Source organism: Schizophyllum commune, assembly GCF_000143185.2.
Source record: "Schizophyllum commune H4-8 unplaced genomic scaffold SCHCOscaffold_14, whole genome shotgun sequence".
In the NCBI taxonomy this organism is placed as follows: domain Eukaryota; kingdom Fungi; phylum Basidiomycota; class Agaricomycetes; order Agaricales; family Schizophyllaceae; genus Schizophyllum; species Schizophyllum commune.
In genome coordinates, this window is record NW_026089551.1 from 561966 (window position 1) to 579350 (window position 17385).

At 57.0% G+C, this 17385-nt stretch overlaps 4 protein-coding genes across 4 annotated transcripts; 2 read left to right on the top strand and 2 right to left on the bottom strand.

Annotated features, from left to right (window-relative positions):
* Window positions 1-74: 74 nt before the first annotated feature.
* On the bottom strand, window positions 75-9966 carry SCHCODRAFT_01193333 (NAD(P)-binding protein; the record flags this gene model as incomplete). The annotated part of the gene is made up of 5 exons (XM_003027263.1): window positions 75-414; window positions 467-796; window positions 880-1049; window positions 9593-9698; window positions 9748-9966. The coding sequence occupies 5 exons, from the start codon at window positions 9964-9966 to the stop codon at window positions 181-183; spliced, it is 1059 nt and encodes a 352-aa protein (XP_003027309.1). The 3' UTR covers window positions 75-180.
* Window positions 9967-11276: 1310 nt separating this feature from the next.
* SCHCODRAFT_01248658 (uncharacterized protein) lies at window positions 11277-13989 on the bottom strand. Its single transcript, XM_003027264.2, has 9 exons — window positions 13404-13989; window positions 13210-13267; window positions 12921-12976; window positions 12692-12863; window positions 12567-12593; window positions 12411-12504; window positions 12206-12326; window positions 11883-12023; window positions 11277-11690 (listed from the first exon to the last, which is right to left on the bottom strand). The coding sequence occupies exons 1-9, from the start codon at window positions 13497-13499 to the stop codon at window positions 11358-11360; spliced, it is 1098 nt and encodes a 365-aa protein (XP_003027310.2). The 5' UTR covers window positions 13500-13989; the 3' UTR covers window positions 11277-11357.
* SCHCODRAFT_086124 (uncharacterized protein) lies at window positions 13757-14578 on the top strand (the record flags this gene model as incomplete). The annotated part of the gene is made up of 2 exons (XM_003027087.1): window positions 13757-13983; window positions 14039-14578. Coding segments are annotated over exons 1-2 (735 nt in total), but the record flags the coding sequence as incomplete, so codon positions are not given.
* A 1321-nt stretch (window positions 14579-15899) lies between these two features.
* Window positions 15900-17278, top strand: SCHCODRAFT_02519533 (uncharacterized protein; the record flags this gene model as incomplete). The annotated part of the gene is made up of 6 exons (XM_003027088.2): window positions 15900-15958; window positions 16007-16079; window positions 16122-16406; window positions 16485-16907; window positions 16957-17187; window positions 17240-17278. The coding sequence occupies 6 exons, from the start codon at window positions 15900-15902 to the stop codon at window positions 17276-17278; spliced, it is 1110 nt and encodes a 369-aa protein (XP_003027134.1).
* Between the last annotated feature and the right edge of the window lie 107 nt (window positions 17279-17385).

Here is a 17385-nt window from a genome sequence, read left to right on the forward strand (position 1 = left end):
CATTGACGGTGGTTCCGGGCCGCGCATATTCAGCAGACGTTCACGTTCATCAGTGCGCTCAAGTCCAGCAGGTGTGCGGTTGAAAGACAAGCTATGTGCATGCCCTCGCGTGGATTATAAGCTAGTGTTACAACAGGCCTTTATGACCTTTACTCCCCTTTACGCACACTGATCGACCATCTACTCCTCCGCCACCAACACAATCTTCTTCCCCTTGTTCACCCCCTTCTGCACGTCCAAAATCGCCTGCCCCGAGTGCTCCAGGCCGTGCGAGATATCCTCGCTGTACTTGAAGGTGCCGTCCGCGAGGCGCGGGATCACCGTCTTCTCAAAGTCCTCCTTCCACGGCGCCTCGATCTCCCACTGGATGAAGCCATTGACACTGAGGCGCTTGGCGACGATGTTGACCATGTTCTGAGAGACCATGAGCATACGAGAATCGAAAACGTAGGAGACCGGAGCGCACCTTAAACACCACCCCCTCCTTCGAGTTGTAGCCCGAAATCATCCCACACTCGATGAAGCGCGCAAAGTTGGCCGCCGCGCCCAGTGCGAGGTCCAGCGTCTCGCCACCGACATTGTCCCAGTAGACGTTGATCGGCCCCTCCTTGTCCAGCACCTCCTTCGTCGATGTCGTCTTGTAGTTAAACGCCACATCCGCGCCGCACTCCTTCATGAAGGCTACCTTCTCGTCGCTGCCCGCAGATGCGATGACCTTGAGCCCGTCCTGCTTGGCAAGCTGGATGACCATGGAGCCGACAGGGCCGCCGCCGGAGGTGACGAAGGCGGTTTCGCCCTAGGGGGAAGAGTGAGTATTTGTTAGCAAGGCGCGGATTATAGGGAGCGAGTCCGCGATTTAGGTGAGAGCGTCGAACGCACCTTCTTCGCCTTCGCAAACGTGCGCCACGCGTTGTGCGCCGTCTTCCCCGGCATGCCCGCCACGCCGACGTAGAGCGAGAGCGGCACCTTGGGGTGCGGCTTGATAACCTCGACGCCCGCGAACGGGTTCGCAAGCTCCTCAGCGGTCTTGATGGTGTATTCTTCGTGCTCTGCGGGGTGTAAGTTGCGAGCTGGCGAAGAAAGATCGAAGCCGAAACGAGCGGGAACAGTATAAGGGGCGAGAGGGATGGAGGATACAGGTTGACGAGGGTGATGAACGGAATTGACGAGGGTGACATCGGAAAAGCGGCACCCCGTGTTATAGCTCGCTAAAATGTGCTATAATGCTGATTCCTGCAAAAATATTATCTGCATCTTATGGGCTGCTGTCCGTATGACTACAACAGGTTTCGCTTGCAATGATGTGCTATAACTTCGCCCAGCGTTGCTATGCCCCGCGACAACATGTGGCGGGCCCTCTCATGTTGTGTTTCATTCGACGGCGCTGCTTCTTACGAGATCTTGTAGTGACGACTACAAGGTCCTGCGGCGGGGGAGAGCACTTCCCGCCTCTGCTCGAGCTTACCGTAGCCTCACCTGCCGCATCTCGTGATCTGCTATACTATGCAGAGGCACGTAATTTAGCCCAAATGGACGTCTAAAACTCTTAATGCTTGCTATAGCGAAACCAGAATCCTATGACTTACCTCACTAGCGGTGTGCCAGGTCCCCGGGGCACACCAGAATCCACATTGTTTAGCACCAGAAACGCACAGAACATGAAAACAATGTATTGCAGTACTATATAGAGACCATGACGTACTCGAAGACCACGAGAAGTAGTTCTAATGGACGAAAGGATGCCTGCGTCGACGACGAGCACCGCGTGCCTCTAAGCAATCTTGAACAGCTGCCGTGCTGTCTGTATACGACGGGGACGAGGTCTTGTGGACCAGGAGCAGGGATGGTGGCGTGCGGCATGGGGCCATGTATGACAAGCCTGTAATAGATAGTCAATGAAGGGATCACCCGGATGAGAAGTGGTGTGCTTGCCTCGAAGTCCCTTACACGCGCTAGGTTGTCCTTCCACTGGGATTTCATCGCTCCCGTCGTCGTTACCTTCCGCGCCGGCCAATCAACGCGCCTCCGTCTCCCTCTTCGAGCCCTTCTCGCTCGAAGTTCTGTATGAAGCACGTCAGTATCGTGCGAGGGGTCAGCATGGTTACGACACTCACCAGTGGTGCCAAATGCACGAGGCGGTGGAAGTGAGCCGTCGGGCATGATCCCTTTCGAAGAGTCTTGGGATGGGGTCAGTACAGGATCGCAGACGTGACAATCATCGCTCACTTACCAGCGGTAGGACGGAGGTGAGAGCTTGACGGCCTTGCGTCGCGTGTTAGTACTGTTCCAAGCGAGGTGCAGGTAGACGTACAGTACAGTCTTGACGTCAAAAAACGGAGCCTCGTAGAGGCATCCGAGAGGAGGGCGTCGAGGGAGTGCTCCATAGTGCGCCGCAGGTACTTCTCGCCATGACTCAGCGCGCGCACAAGTTGCGAGGCCCGCCGCTCGAGGAAGGAATCAGCACCGCCTACCTGAGCCTAAGAGCTTGAACGTACATGAAGGCAGGACACAACGTACGACTCCGCTCAGATCGCTTACAAATAAACCCTCCCACGGCATCCGCCGAAACGACGCCACGAATTCGTCGCGCTCTTCACCAGCCATCCTCACCTTTCGTATTCTCTCCGACGATGTCTGTACAAGTCCCATAGAATTCCATTCAAAGTCTAGACTAGGTCGTAGGCAGACAACTCTTGGCCCCGCTCGGCAGCTCTCTCGCGCGCGGAGATAAGGTAACGAAGCGCCCTCGCGCAACCAATGAGATGGTCCATCGCTCGCCCCGCCCCGCCGTAGTCGCGGAAGACAAGACGGACGAGAGCGCTCTGTACAATTTCAACCAACTTCTTGCCGATCCCAAAAGCTTCGACGGTGGCGCGATCGGTGTCCAAGTTCAGCATCGTCGTGGGTATGTCGCGCACTGACATCGGCGGAGATTCGAGTGTGCTCTCGCGCACCACCTCCCGGTAGTGGTACGTGGACATAGCCTCCAGGAGTGCAAAGTCGTCAGACTCACGGTCGTACAGGCGTACATCGATGCTGTCGTAAGGCACCGGCTTTTGCGTGTAGTCCCGGTACAGGTCATGCACAAATAAATCCTTCGGGAAGAAGGTGGTGACGAAGGCAGCATCGACCTTCGCATTATCCGCCGTATACGCGTCACGAACCTAGATGCCTGATTGGTCGTAGGGATGGTCCCATTACTGGCTGAACGCACCTCTGGCTTCAACCAATACGAGAGTGTCTCCTCGAAGGCCTCAAGTCCTTCACGGTGGAGGAGAGTCGACGACGGATATATATCCGTACCGTAGGGGCCACCACTAGTGAAGATTTGGACACAGAGGCTATCGATTGTGAGCTGCTATTAAACAGCGGGTTGAACTGAGAACTCACGCGACTCGAGGACGCTTCTCCCCCTCTGCCGGGGTGAGCGGCCAACACTCCGACCTGGCTTCGTACAGCCGGTTATGCCAAACCATTTCTGGACGGGGCCCGTACTTGGGGAAGAGCTTTGAGCATGCACGAAGGTCTTGCGGAGCAACATCCGGCTTACGGCGCTGGGTAAAGGAAAGTCGCTCGCCATGATGGTTGAAGTCAACTCTGAGCTGACGATTTTGCCTTATCACAGCCAGCACGACACAGAGGACAGCCACAAGGGGACTAGAACACAATGGAGGGTCACCCGCTGCGCTGTCGCGCCACAATGCCTGCATCGCAACCACCGACGCGTCTCGAGCCAGCCTCGAGCCCTTGCGCGGTGAGCTCCATCGTGCGACTATGCCCACACATTCCTTGTATTCCTCCACCATGGCCGACGAACCTGATACCACCGCAGAGACGCGCACGCCAGAGGAGCTCGAAGCGGAGAAGAGGAAGAAGCGTGAAAGGCGCCAAAAGCGGAAGCGCCAGGCTGAAGTATGTACGTCAGTCTGTGTTGTTCTGCGCGCTTGCTCACGCAGATGCAGGCATTGCAGGCATCACTCAAGGACAACGCGAGCCTACGACAAGAGAATGCGCGCATCCTCGGTGAGCTGAAGAACATTGCAGCTGAACTTCAAGAAGCCCGCCATCAGCTCGCCGAACAGAACCCAGGTCATCCCGATGGCGAGGATCTCGAACCGCCGTCTAAGAAGGCCCGCTCGGACAAAGGCAACGAGGAGGCGGCACTGCACGCGGGCAAGCTCGTCACCCTCAAGTACATGATGTGGACTCCACGCCGCGCACTCGCCTACCTTCCCGGGGCGTCGAAGGAACCTGTATCCGATGGCGAAGCAGACGACGAGATCGAGGAGGAAGTAGACGAGGAAATCAAGACGGCGGCTGCGACTATTGTCAGCTGCGTGCCCAGTCATGTTCGCCCAGCGTTAAAGCAGTCAGCTGTTGTTGCCAAGGTGCGCCTTAACCTCTTACTTGCACTGTAGACTCTGACGTGTTCCACAGATCCGCATCGGACAACGGCAAATGCGATCTCAAGCCGTCGAGGTCGTCCAATCCATCGCTCATGACATCTTTGATGTCTCCTCCACCGACTTCCCCACCCTCCAGTTCAAGAACAAGGAGAAGCGCGCCCTTCTGCCCATGGTGCAGACGCTACTGAAGGACAACCGCTTTCTGTACGATCGAGAGCCCAAGACAATAACGGACCGACTGGAAGGTTACATGCGGCACGCCTGCATTTTACGGGTACGTTCGTCGGTCTATGCATCTGCCGCATTGATTTCTCACTTTTGGTACAGATTCTTCGCGTTATTCTGCGAGGGAAAGCAGCGGTTGCGTCCGGCGAGGCTGCGAAGAAGGCACGCACGCCGTACGCCGACTTACTCGGTATCAAGGAGGTCACCTTCCCCATGATCGCCTTTGCTGCAACCATTGTGCGTCCCTTGCTGCAGCATACACCTCCTCCCTCTACTGACGAGGCCGCAGGCGTATTTCGTTTTGAGCTGCCAGCCCGAGCTGACCGCGAAGGGGAGTAAGGACTTCAAGTTCAATAACTTCTATCAAGCACAAGTCCGCAAACTCAACTCTGCTCATCAACGTTCGGGTGCGAGCAAGCGGCGTACTGACGCACTCCTCCTTCTCTTCAACCGCGATATCTTTCCAGATGATCACGATGTTCAACGCCGGGATCCTGTTGCTATAGAAGAGGACAATTGGATGCGTGGACTCGACGCTGAAGCGGAGGAAGAGGAGCGGCAGAGGGAAGCGGCAGCAGCAGAGGAGCGCGAACACCGCGCTGCGCAGCTGCAGGTGTCCCAACTCACGGGCCCTCAAGCGGGTGGCGATGCGTAGTTTGCGCGCAGTGCGGACTTCCATTGTTCGGCGTGGTGTACTGCTATATTACTTGCGAGCAGGGTATTCGCCATTGCATACAGTGTGCATCGTGCTTTAGTACCTCTAAATAAGTATCATTTGCGCTCATCCGGAAGCTTTGCGAAATTGGACGACTACACAAGTATCGGTGGCGCGCGTCACGGTCGTGACATTCTGTCACCTACCGTGGGTTGAGCTCACGTGCACGCCATGAGGTGCAAGGCCGTCAATGCTGATTGCTCTTTTCCTTCTTCCTCGATGACCATTGGCTTGCTCGTGTCCGCTGACAGACCTGAAGACTTAACTCTCAGCTTTTCAATTGCATAATCCATGAGCCATCGAAGTAGAAGCCAGCGTGAAAGCCGCCAGCGTCGAGAGCGACTTGCGCGACTGCGCCGGGATGGCCAACCGAAGCCAGCTGACTGCTGGGAGTGCCCTGACTGCCATGGTTGGTTTCAGATCTCGCGCAACGGTGCGGGGAATCACCGGAGGCGCTGTCCGGCTCGAGAAGAGCCCTTGTCATCTCAGACACCCTCGCCTGGCTTCAGCGGGCTCGCCGCCCACAACAGAACACTCGCGATCACCACTACCCCTAGCATCCCGGGACCATCGGTCTTCCCCGTTCTTTCGGATGCACCTAAGCGCCCGTCTTCATTTACATCTACGTCTCCCGAATCACATCTGCACCGCGACAAGCGCCAGCGAGGTCGAGAACAGTCCATGGAAATTGTTGATTCTGAGTCCGAGTCAGACGGTATGTACTCGTGGTCATCACTGTTGTGCTCCCGACACTCACAGTTTCTTGTAGATATGTCAGATTCTTCCATGTCAGGCGATTCGGATTCATCTACCGACAACGAAGAACTACCAGCACGTCTAGACGATGGGCAGCTATATATCAAGAACCATCCTGGCTCGCTGCTCCGGAATGTAAAGTATTACCCAGACGATGAACCTCCGATTCCCCCCATCTTGCCACACTCGTTTGAAAACGAGGCACCTCCGTGGTGCGCCTTCGGTACTCGTGAGAACTTCGAGCAAGCCGAACTTTTCATTCGCTATGGATGTACAAATTCGTATGTCGACCAACAGCTCGCACTGAATCATCGCGCTTCCGATGGGAAAAGCAACGTGACAATGCGGACATCCCACGAGCTGCACGCCATCCTACGTGATCTTTCGGCGCACGAGGGCTATGCGCAGGTGAGCTCACGCTCGATGCTGCCTATCTGCCCCTCTGACTCGAAATGCTTCTATAGTTCACCAAGGTGGACATCACTGTCGAGTACCCGCGAGATTCCGAAGCGGCTAGGACGTACAGTGTTTATCGAAAGCCCATCCTCCCTATCATCCATCAAATTCTCGAAGATGATACACTACGGGATCGCCTACACCTCTACCCACAACAACGGTTCGTGGCGCGCGCTGGTGGGGGGATAATGCGGATGTGGGATGAGGTCTCGTCGGGGGATGACTGGTATGCACTGCAGGTGCGCCAGGTGAAGCGGAAATCTGACTCCATGCTGATATCACTGACAGGGTGAGCTTGAACCCGGCGCGTTTGCGATCTGCCTTCAAGTCTATGTCGACGCTACACATGTCACGCCCAACGGGAATGTCAAGTACTGGCCGATGCATTTGTGGCTAAGTAATGTCCCAAAAGCGGACCGAAACGACACGGGCGGCTTAGGGGGAGCGTCCCTCGTCGGGCTCCTTCCAATAGTAAGCTTTCAACACCCCCCAGTTGTTTCGCTGCTGAGATAGCTCAAGGTCGAGGGAAAGCCCACTGATACGTCATCTCAGCTTGCTCTCCATCGTGCTGGCGTGTATCAACAGTCTCTTGCTGCCGTTTTCGGAGGCTTATCGACCGCGATTGAGTTTGGCACGTACGTGAATGTTGCGGTCGCGCATGGGGTGGCCAAAGGTCACGTTATTTGCATCATCGTCTCGTGTGACTATGAGGAGATGTAAGAGACTACGCTTTACAAGGGAGCACAGACTGACAAGACGAGATATATAGGTGTCGCGCTGCCGGTATCAAGGGACCTAGAAGTCGCTATACCTGTCCAATGTGCCTCGTCCCGCGTGATCTGCTCTGGAACTTGAACTTGCGCCATGAAAAGCGGACGATTGACGCGACACTGGCACTTCTTGAGGAAGCAGATGCGGCGACGACACAGCAAGATAAGAAGGATATCCTCAACCGCCAGTCCTTGCGCCCAGTCAAGGTATTTCTACCCTCGTCATCCGAGTCTCGCTGGTATTGACATTTAGCGCGCCTAGAGTACCCTCATCGAACTGTTCGGACAGTATATCAGCGTCTTCGACATGTTCATTGCCGATCCCTTGCATCAGATTGAGCAAGGGGAGTGGGGGCGGCACTGGTGGCCGTGGCTACTCGATGTCCTCCCGAACCAGTCGCTTGACCTGCTAGATGAGAGGTATGCCTCGTCATAATGTTCCACTCCCTGTGGTGTACGTTGCTGATAAGGTACTTCTCTCCTAGCTTCAAGGGATGCTCGCGGTATCCCAATGTCCACCACTTTCGTAATGGAATCACGGAGCTCAAGTATATAACCGGCAACGAGCAGGGCCAAGTCTTACGCGTGCGTGGCTAGTTTTCTCGCCCGTTCTCGGGAAGTATTCGGTGCGACTTACGTCCCGAATTGCAGCGAATAATTCCCTTTCTCGTGGGGCTCTTGCCCGCGCACGAGACTGCTATCCTACGCGCGCTCCGAGCACTCGCCGTCATACATATGCTCTGCGCTTCCTTCACGGTACACACAGAAGAGACACTAGAGTGGCTTGACGACGCAGTCGGGAGATACGCGCACGCGACGCAGGTGAGTAACATCGATAACGAAGCCACTCTAGCTCGCTGACTACCTTTATCAGAAAATCCGAGAAGAAGGGCTCGGCATCAAGTTCGAATGGCCAAAGCACCACGCACTCGTCCATCTGACAGATATCATCCGACGAAAAGGCCCAATAGACAACTACGAAACGGGACTGGGTGAGCGACTTCATCCCCAGATCAAAAGGGACTACCGAAGGTCAAGCAAGCGCCCGAGCACTGTCACGGACGAGGTTAGTATCTCGATCAGAAGTATCCGCCTTATTGCTGCTGACGGTGCACTGACTCGTATAAGCTCATCTGGATGGCGCAGGAGCGGGAATGCATCCTGCGCGTCCGAGCTCAGGTGGATCGCTATGACGCATACGTCGAGATGCTTGCGGAAGAAGCCCGAGAACGCGACAAACCCGATGCCTCCACCGGCGCAGAGCTACCGGATGCAGATCTGGACAGCGATAATGGCCGACTCAAGCTCTCCGCACCAGACCGCCACCTCATTTGCATAGCCACGTTCTTGCACGAACACGTCGAGGATATTGCAAACCCGGTCGCGGCGCTGCGACGGCTGGCACAGGCTCTTCGACCATCATTCAACAATCAGCGCATACCCGACGACGAGCTTAAGACATCAACGGTGCGCTACTTCTCGCTGATGAACCAGTCATTTCTGCTTACCTGGCTTCCTTCCCGAAGATACGCTGTTACCGCTGCCTCACTGTCCAGTATATCTGCTTGATGAGCTTCCAGACGTGCACCGACACCATACGCACCAATCGCAACTGGAATAACCACGGGCCACGCTACGACAGTGTGCTCATTAAGGTGGGGGATGATGAGCGAGAATTCGGGCTTGTATACTCCTTCATGCGACTTTTGGTACGTTCCCAGCGCTTCACGCTGGCTTGCGTTCGCCGGTTTCGAACAGTGGGCAGGCACAATGCTTCGAGCTATATAGAGCTCCTGGAGGATGATGTCGACTTTGTACCTATCGAGTGCATCGAGCGCGCGGTAGAGATACTGCCTGCAACGCCGCATAACAAGCATCTTTCTGTACAGGACCTGAACGCCGACTTGTATATCAGGCTTAGGGGAGTAGTATTTTAATATCTTATGGCCAGTCTGCATTGCTCCAACGCGCTTTCGACTCTCAAAAGTTCGACCGGTTTCTCAAGTTGTGTTGTGAATCATTGCCCTTGTCGTGTCGTGGCGTAAAGCGCTGCGCGTAACTCATAGCGTGCGTCCATCTGTTATAGACCACCGCCTGGACTGCTAAATCAGATCCGCTGGTTCTATCGCCTGATTTAATCTGCTGCAACTTCGGCAGCTTGATGGTACAACGCGCCATAACACAGGTCATGAAATGTCGAGCTATAACACGAGCTTCATTTTACTGATGGATGGACGGACAAAGCTAAGGAGAGAACTACGCACTCAGCTTCGAGCGCACGATGTCGCCCGGCTTGAGGTCAGGGTGCGTCGACTTGACGATCTTGCCAATCCCATCCGTGTTAATCGGCTCGTTCAGAGGGTACGCGGGCTGAAGTGCGAATTGTGAGCGAGTTTTGTTGAGCTATACGACGCGCAACACGTACCGCATAGCTCGGAATCTTCGGGTCCCTCATGCGACCACGAATATAGGGATCGATGGACAGCACGAGCACCTTGATGAGCACCGAGTTGGCGGGCAACTGCACGGTGTCGAGGTCGATGGTGCCAGTAGCATCGTAGACCGTCGTCTTTCCGGGCTCGGGGTAACCCTGCGGAATTTCCTTGTAGATAGCCTTGGCGTTGCGGATGGGGGCCATTGCGATTGTCGTGTCGGGTTGTGGGTGTTGGGTGGGCAAAGTGGGAGGAATGTGTAGAGAGAAAGTCGTCGTCGATCCTGCTCCGCACACCTATTAATATTATATGCGTTGCCCTGACGTCGCCCCGCGAGACTTTATAAGCATGATCGATGATGATCGACATGGCGGGGGCACTTGATGAGATAACCGTGCGCGCGCTTCAAGAGGTAGCCGGAAGGCATAACCGGAGGCCGGGTGATCAGAGAGGTGTCCCGGAAGAATTGGAGAAGGGGGCCGGAAAAGATTGAAGAGGACTGCAGACGGATGACGAAGGGCTGGGCGGGTTCTCCCACATGGCTTGCTCAGCGCGAGCGCGATCGAGATGAGGAGCGATCGCGGGAGGGGATAAACGATCACGGGAGGGGGTGAATGTTCGGGCGGCAAGGGTGAGCGCGACGGCTAGTGGGCGGCTGCTGACGGCGGGTACCAAGGTAGGCCCGCTGCTGAGTGAAGGCTTTGCATGCGATAGTCAGCTACATTGGTGTCTGTCAGACTCTTGGCCTTGCTTACGAGTGGGGCGAAAAGGTCTTATTGAAAGATCAGTGTTTACTGATCTTTCGCACCGACGAGTGCTATGGCCTCATTTGCTGGGTGGAAGGCGCTTGCACGAAAGTAAGACGCGCTGGAGTGTACAAAAGGTCCGACTCTGGAGAGAGGCGTAGGCAAAGTGAAGGGAGGGGCAGTAAACGGGAGTTGCACGTTGACCTTTTCCTGGCTAGGTCAGTTTCCCACCTTCGACGACAGCACAGCGAGCAGAGCAGAGTAGGAGGGAATGCAGGTTCAACAGATCTATTCATCTATGTAGGGCGTTGGCAGTACCAGTCTAAACAAGTACACAACGACTACGACACCTCGTATACGAGGGCATGTAGGTCCCACAAAGCCGAAGCCCCCTCCTCGTGCCCGATCCCATCCTTCGTGGGCGCCAGCGCGAAGCGGCGCCTCCAGACGAAACCGACCACTCGAGCGAAGAGAGCTCGCGACTCCGACGAGACCCAGCGCCGCTCAGCCTTTCAACTGGGCAGCACCTCCCGAAGGGCCACTCTCAAGCGACCCCCGGGCGTCTTTCTTGAGGACGGGAACGCGGACAAGGAGGCGGAAGAGCTGAACCGAGTCCGAACTTTTGTGTCCTCGAAGGTTTGTTCGAAGGGACGAAAATGCGCCGATCGCGCTTTTGACGCCCGGGGCTTTCCCACGGTTTGCGATCAAACACGTGGTCTAAGCATGACGGTCACGGTTCAGTCACAGTTGCATTTTTGCGGGTTCCACAATGTGGTCAGAGTAATTCGTCTTGTATACTGTGCAGTCAAGATAGAAAACTATATGCACACTCCATGTCCTGATGTGATCAATCACAAGACCGCGCTACCGGTCCCAAAATCCTCGGCTGGCTTCTTCCCTTGCGTCTCCACCGCAGGCGCTTCGAGAATCTTTTCTGTTTGCGCCTCAGCGACCTTTTCCTCTTGCACCCCAGCATTCTTCTCCGCCGGTGCTTTCGCCTCAGCAGCATTCTCCGCCAGTGCCTCAACAACCTTCCCCGCCGCCGCCTCCGCACCCCCAGCCTCCCCCAGCCGCGTCATACTCGCCTGACCCTCCCCCCTCGCCTTGCACATTTTCGCCACCTCACCCACGTTAAACTTATGCAGACGATAGTAGTCCTCGACGACGCCAATGCCGCAGGTGCTCTAGAGAACAGGTGGTGTCAGCTTTCGCTCGCATTTCACGTCAGCCTCCGCTCGCATTTCGCGCCAGCCTTCGGTCCCACTTCGCGTCGGCCTTCGCTCGCATTTCGTTTCTGCGACCATCGCCATCGTCCCTCGTCCGTCGCCTTCCCCGCATTTCTGACCAGACGAGCACGATGAAGGACTGTCGCTCACCTTGAACACCTCCACCAACACAAACACCTCCGGGTCGTTCAGATCCACGCTGAACCCCTCGGGCACGCACTCGGCGACGGCCTGGATGATCGCCATGCGCGTAAGGGTGCTGTGGTTGCGGATGCGGAGCTCGATTTTGTACTGTGAGAATGAGTTGAGTATGTGTTGGCGCGAGGGCCGCATTCGGCAGGTCGATCATGGCGAGAAAAGAGAGAGGGAGGAAAGAAAGGAAAGGATAAAAAGGAAGTGCGAAGAGCGAGGGCAATCGAAGCCAAAGGGGAAGACTAGAAAAGCAGCATGAAAGATAGGCAAATAAGACGCACCTTCGACGTTGCATTCACTCGCCCGGTCATATATTTCGCCCACGCATCGCGACAGAGAGCCTGGATCTCGGGGATGTTGGCGGTACAAGAGCCGGAGACGGGGAGGAGACGGTGGGTCTGTCTGGAGGCAATCAGACGTTGTGAAGGGGAGGATGGAAGGTGTTGAACAGAACGGATGTGTTTGTTGTAAACGGCACGACCTTACCTCGTCCTGGTAATCCCCGTCATCTCCACATTCTTCAGGTGCCGCATAACCAACACAACGGGTTCCACAGGCGGCCTGCACGCCATGAAAACGACTACGATGTCAGGGACCGAGTCAGTGGTAAGGTTCAGAAGGGCGTGTTCAGGGACTACGAACCGCACTGCGTATCCGTGTGGCAGTTCTCTGTGACGGCGCGTCAGTAAGAAGTTCGTGTAGGAGTTGGACGCTAGACGGGACCCAGTTCCCACGCAAGGGAGCACTCGAAAGGAGACTCTACGCACGTATTCTCTTCTCAGCTGCGGGTTTCTTGATGCCCGCTACCTCCTTCGCAATCTGCGCCTCGATGCTGAGGTCCTCATCCGAGTCGGAATCATCTGCGTTGGCCGATTCCGTAGAGGGGCCCTCAGTCTCCCCTACTTCACCCTCTGCCGGAGGCCATATCTCAGCGGAGAGCTATTGCATCGGTGGTAAGCCACGAGGGATGTTTATCGAACGGAGAGACCGACCTACAGACTCGAACAAATCGTAGAGCTCTCCAACTGTCTGGCGCTCCTTCCCTCGCGGACCTACGCGGAGTATATAGGTAAGAAAACACTCAAAGCTATGACAGGAGAATGACGGTGCGCGTGATGGGGAGACGGAAAAGAGCTTGCACGAGGGGGACAAAGGGTGGTCTTCGACGCGGACGCGTTGACGCGGGGAACAGTAAACACGCTCGAAAGATCAACATGCATGTATACACGCGACGGGTGGATGTACCTGCACGAGGGGATGGATCAACATGAGGGAATGAACTTACAAGTCGCCCAGATCCCTGGACCCTCGATCGTGGGCTTCGTCCAGATGGGTGTACCGTCCTGTGAGAGGTTGCGGTCAGCGGTGATGTGGGATAACTTTGGGATGGGCAGAAAGGGGGTCCTAGGATGGAGTGCAGGGAAGGAGAGCGGGAAGGAGGAAGGGGGGAGGACAGGGACGATGCACCGCGATACTCACGCTCCGATATTTCTTCTTCTTCTGACCCTCTCGATTCCTGTCGTTCTTCCCGCTCCTTGCTCCTTTCATCGCGCCCTTCGTCGTATCCTTGGGCATCGTCGGCCGATCTTCCTGGGTGTGGGTTCCCTCACAAGGCACGGCGGGACGGGACAAAGTCCGCGTGCATTGATCGGAGCCCGGGAATGCGCACGCCGCCACGTGTTGTGATGTTCCCCGCGCGAGGCCGCCTCAATTCGCCCTCTGATGGCAGCCGGGGTCCGGGGAGCGCCCGCGCCCCGTTATAAACACCGCGCTACGCCCCTTCTCGCTCGCGCCCTGGACTTCTGCACCGACCGCCACGAGCACGAGCACGAGCTTGGACTTCCACACTCTGAATCGCCAGGATGACACACGCTGCGCTCCCCCCGGAGATCTGGCTGCACATCGCGCAGTGCCTGGACGACCAGTATATCCAGAGGAGGGAGCACCGCCTGCACGAGGTGTCGAGCGTGTTCCTGCAGGTCGCGCTCGACCGGCGGTACCGCGCGCTCAAGGTGACGGACATCACGCAGCAGTCGATACATAGGATCGAGCGGCTGGCGTAGGTCGCTCCCCTCGACATGCGTAGTGCCGATCAGGCTGACAGCGCAGTTCAGAGATCCTGCTATCGCTTGTCGCGTCCGATCGCTGACGCTTGCGCCCCATCTGAACACGAACCGCGCAAGGGGCGGCGTCGCGGGGCATGGGGCGGCCATGACGATCTTCGGCGGTCTTGTCGGCGCGCTGCTGCGCCCCTCGGGCCCGCAGACGCAGCAATCTGCGTGCGTCTTCGAGGACTGGCTGAAGGTCATCGTTCGCGTGCTGCCTTTGCTTTCTAGTCTGGATACCTTCGGCCTACACACGGACACGCTTGACACAACGAAGCTCGACATTCAACCCCTCGTCACCTGTGCGTGGCAGGCCTCCTGCGCTCACGTCACCGACCTCCGCTTGCAAGCCTCCCTCCCTGGCTTCGCCACACTTCTCCGCACCTCGCCATACCTCCCTCACCTCGAGCGCCTCAAGCTCACATTCATACACGCAAACCAACCCGCACCTGACGCGGAAGACGCGCTCCTAGCGTACGTCGCGCCCTTTGTGAACCGACACGCTGACCGCCTGGGCGCGCTTCGCGTGCACTTCTGGACCTACCTTCTCCACCTGGACCTGGCTCCACTGTTCAGCGCACTACGCCCACTCCCCGCGCTGCATACATTTGCCCTCCATGCACCTTACGCAGAAGTCGTACGCTCCGACCCGGCCGGATTAGTGCGCCTTCTCTGTACTCCCACCTTACGCACTGTCTACCTCTGCGGGAACGCGCGCTCTACTTCCCCCGTCGCTGCCGAGCCCGACCCACTCCTCGTAGACTTCGTATGCCGGCTGGCGGAGGAGGAGGCAGCGCTGAGGTCGGTGAGCACCCTTGACATCTGCGCTGCCACGTCACCTGGGGGGCTACCGGCGTTCCGAAAGCTCCTCGCCTGCCTAGCGCCCACACTTGGTACCCTGCGCGTGCGCGAGTACGACCTGGCGCCGGAGGAGCTGCAGGAGCTCGTCGGCGCTCTGGCGGGATCGAGCAGTATCACGTCGCTGGCGCTGAATATCCGTGCCCTTTGCCCGAATCTGTTCGACGTGCTGTATACGGCTTTGCCGGGGCTGAGGAAATTGACTCTCAACATCAAGGATGCGATGTTCGACCCTGTGTCTCGAGTGAGGCGTCTTGTCCTTTTCCGTACCTTCATGCTGACGACACGCTGCAGGCAGCATTCCGCGATGCTATGGCCGAGCGCAGGTATGAGGAATGGAAGCTGGAAGAGCTGGAGATACGGAATAGGATCGATGCTGTGACGATGGGTAGTCTGAAGAGAGCTATGCCTCGCGCTGTTGTTACCTCGCTGGGTACGCTCTGAGTGTGGCTGAGATGGGTATAGTCCACTTGCGGGTAGGGTAGATTCCTCGGTACTGTATTGGACGCTCTTACTACATACATATCACTGTTGTATACTGCACTATATACAATCTTCACGTCATCCAGCGCACCCCGCGCCTAATAACCGCCAGCCGCTGACGCGTCGACGGCGAGCGACTAAATCCTTGAGTTAAAGTTCGACCGGGGACTACCGAGGGCATGATCCGGCCGGGCCCGTCGCCGGCGGCAATTTTCCCGCGAACATATAAAGGCGCGGTGGGCGCTGCTGATTCAGTCACTTGCCGTCGACGCACTCGCCGCCTGCCTCGCGAACTCAGAGCCTGCAGCCCGCCTTCACGATTTCGTCCCACTACTTATCCCACCCCCCTCACAGTTTTCTCTGTTCAGGCAGAGGATTCATGCTTCGTCCGCCAACGGCTACCGTCAGACAGAAGAGATTCTTGCATCCCGAGCCCGCTTTTAGTCTTGTCAGTGGCTGGCCTCGTGTAGACGGGTAGGATGGTGGCTGACATGGTCTGCAGCGCTAAACATTCTTCAAACTTTACAACATGGCTTCCGGAGTTGTTAACATTCGCCGCGATGTGGACGACAAGTTCTACCGCTACCGGTGCGTCACACGTTCCAATCCATGTCTCTCATACTGACGAGCCTTCAGCATGCCCGTCCTGACTACCAAGATCGAGGGCAAAGGCAACGGCATCAAGACCGTACTCCCAAATATGTCCGACGTGGCGCGCGCGCTCTCGCGCCCGCCCACCTACCCCACCAAGTTCTTCGGCTGCGAGCTCGGCGCGCAGACCTCCTTCGACGAGAAGAACGACCGCTACATCGTGAACGGCGCGCATGACGCGACCCGCCTCCGCGAGCTCCTCGACGGCTTCATCGACAAGTTCGTCCTCTGCAAGGCGTGCAAGAACCCGGAGACGGACCTCGTGATCCTTAAGCAGGGCCGCTCCGAGGACATCATCCGCGACTGCAAGGCGTGCGGCGAGCGCACGGGCGTCGACATGCGCCACAAGCTCACCACGTTCATCATCAAGAACCCGCCCGTGAAGGTGAAGAAGGGCAAGAAGCGCACCGGGGCGGGCGATGCGGCCGCGGGCGTCGGCGGCGGCGGCGCGGACACGCCCGAGAACGGCGAGGCCGGCGATGGTGGGGCGGAAAGCGACGACGAGCTGACGAAGAAGATCAAGGCGGAGGCCGCCGAGCTCAACCAGGAGACGCAGATCGGAAAGGAGGACTGGTCCGCGGACACGTCGCCCGAGGCCGTCAAGCAGCGCATCAAGGCGCTCGAGGGCGCTATGGGCAACGTCGCGCTCAACGGCGATGACGAGGGCAGCGACGACGACGCGAACAGCCCGTACGGTCAGCTCGGGCGCTGGATCGAGGAGAACCGGGACGAGGAGGAGCCGAAGGCGTTCGCGATCGCGATCTTCAAGAAGGCGCAGGACCTCGGCATCGAGAAGAAGCACAAGACGGTGCTTGTCCTTGTGCAGGCGCTCTTCACCGAGGATGTGCTGAAGGAGGTCCGCGCCTATGCGCCGCTGCTCGTTAAGGTGCGTCTCATACGCCCCTGCTCGTCGATGTTCACTGACTTTGTCTCAGCTCGTCACCTCCGAGAAGCACCAGAAGGCTCTCCTGGGCGGCATCGAGCGCCTCGTCGGCATCACCCACCCCGATTTCATCCCCGCCGTGCCCAAGATTCTCATGGAGCTCTACCAGGCCGACATCCTCGAGGAGGAAGTCGTCAAGAACTGGGGCACCCACGTCAGCAAGAAGTATACCGACAAGGATACTAGTAAGAGAGTCAGGAAGGCTAGCGAGCCGTTCCTCAAGGTATGTTGCCGTCGTCTCAATCAAGGGCAATGATCGCTGACGATCTTGGTAGTGGCTTGACGAGGCGGACGATGATGATGACGATGAGTAGATCGTCGCGCGTGGCTGGACATATCGTACACTGGGGTACTATGCTATAGGAATACATCGTTTGTTTGTTGGAACATATGCATCTTTCTTTACGTCTTCCTCTACGTT

Coding starts and splice junctions, on each gene's coding strand:
- SCHCODRAFT_01248658 (XM_003027264.2), bottom strand. CDS start 13,499: ATGCCCAAGGATACGACGAAGGGCGCGATGAAAGGAGCAAGGAGCGGG. Junction 13,268..13,403: donor AGAAGAAGAAATATCGGAGC/GTGAGTATCGCG, acceptor AACCTCTCACAG/GACGGTACACCCATCTGGAC. Junction 12,864..12,920: donor TCTACGATTTGTTCGAGTCT/GTAGGTCGGTCT, acceptor CCGATGCAATAG/CTCTCCGCTGAGATATGGCC.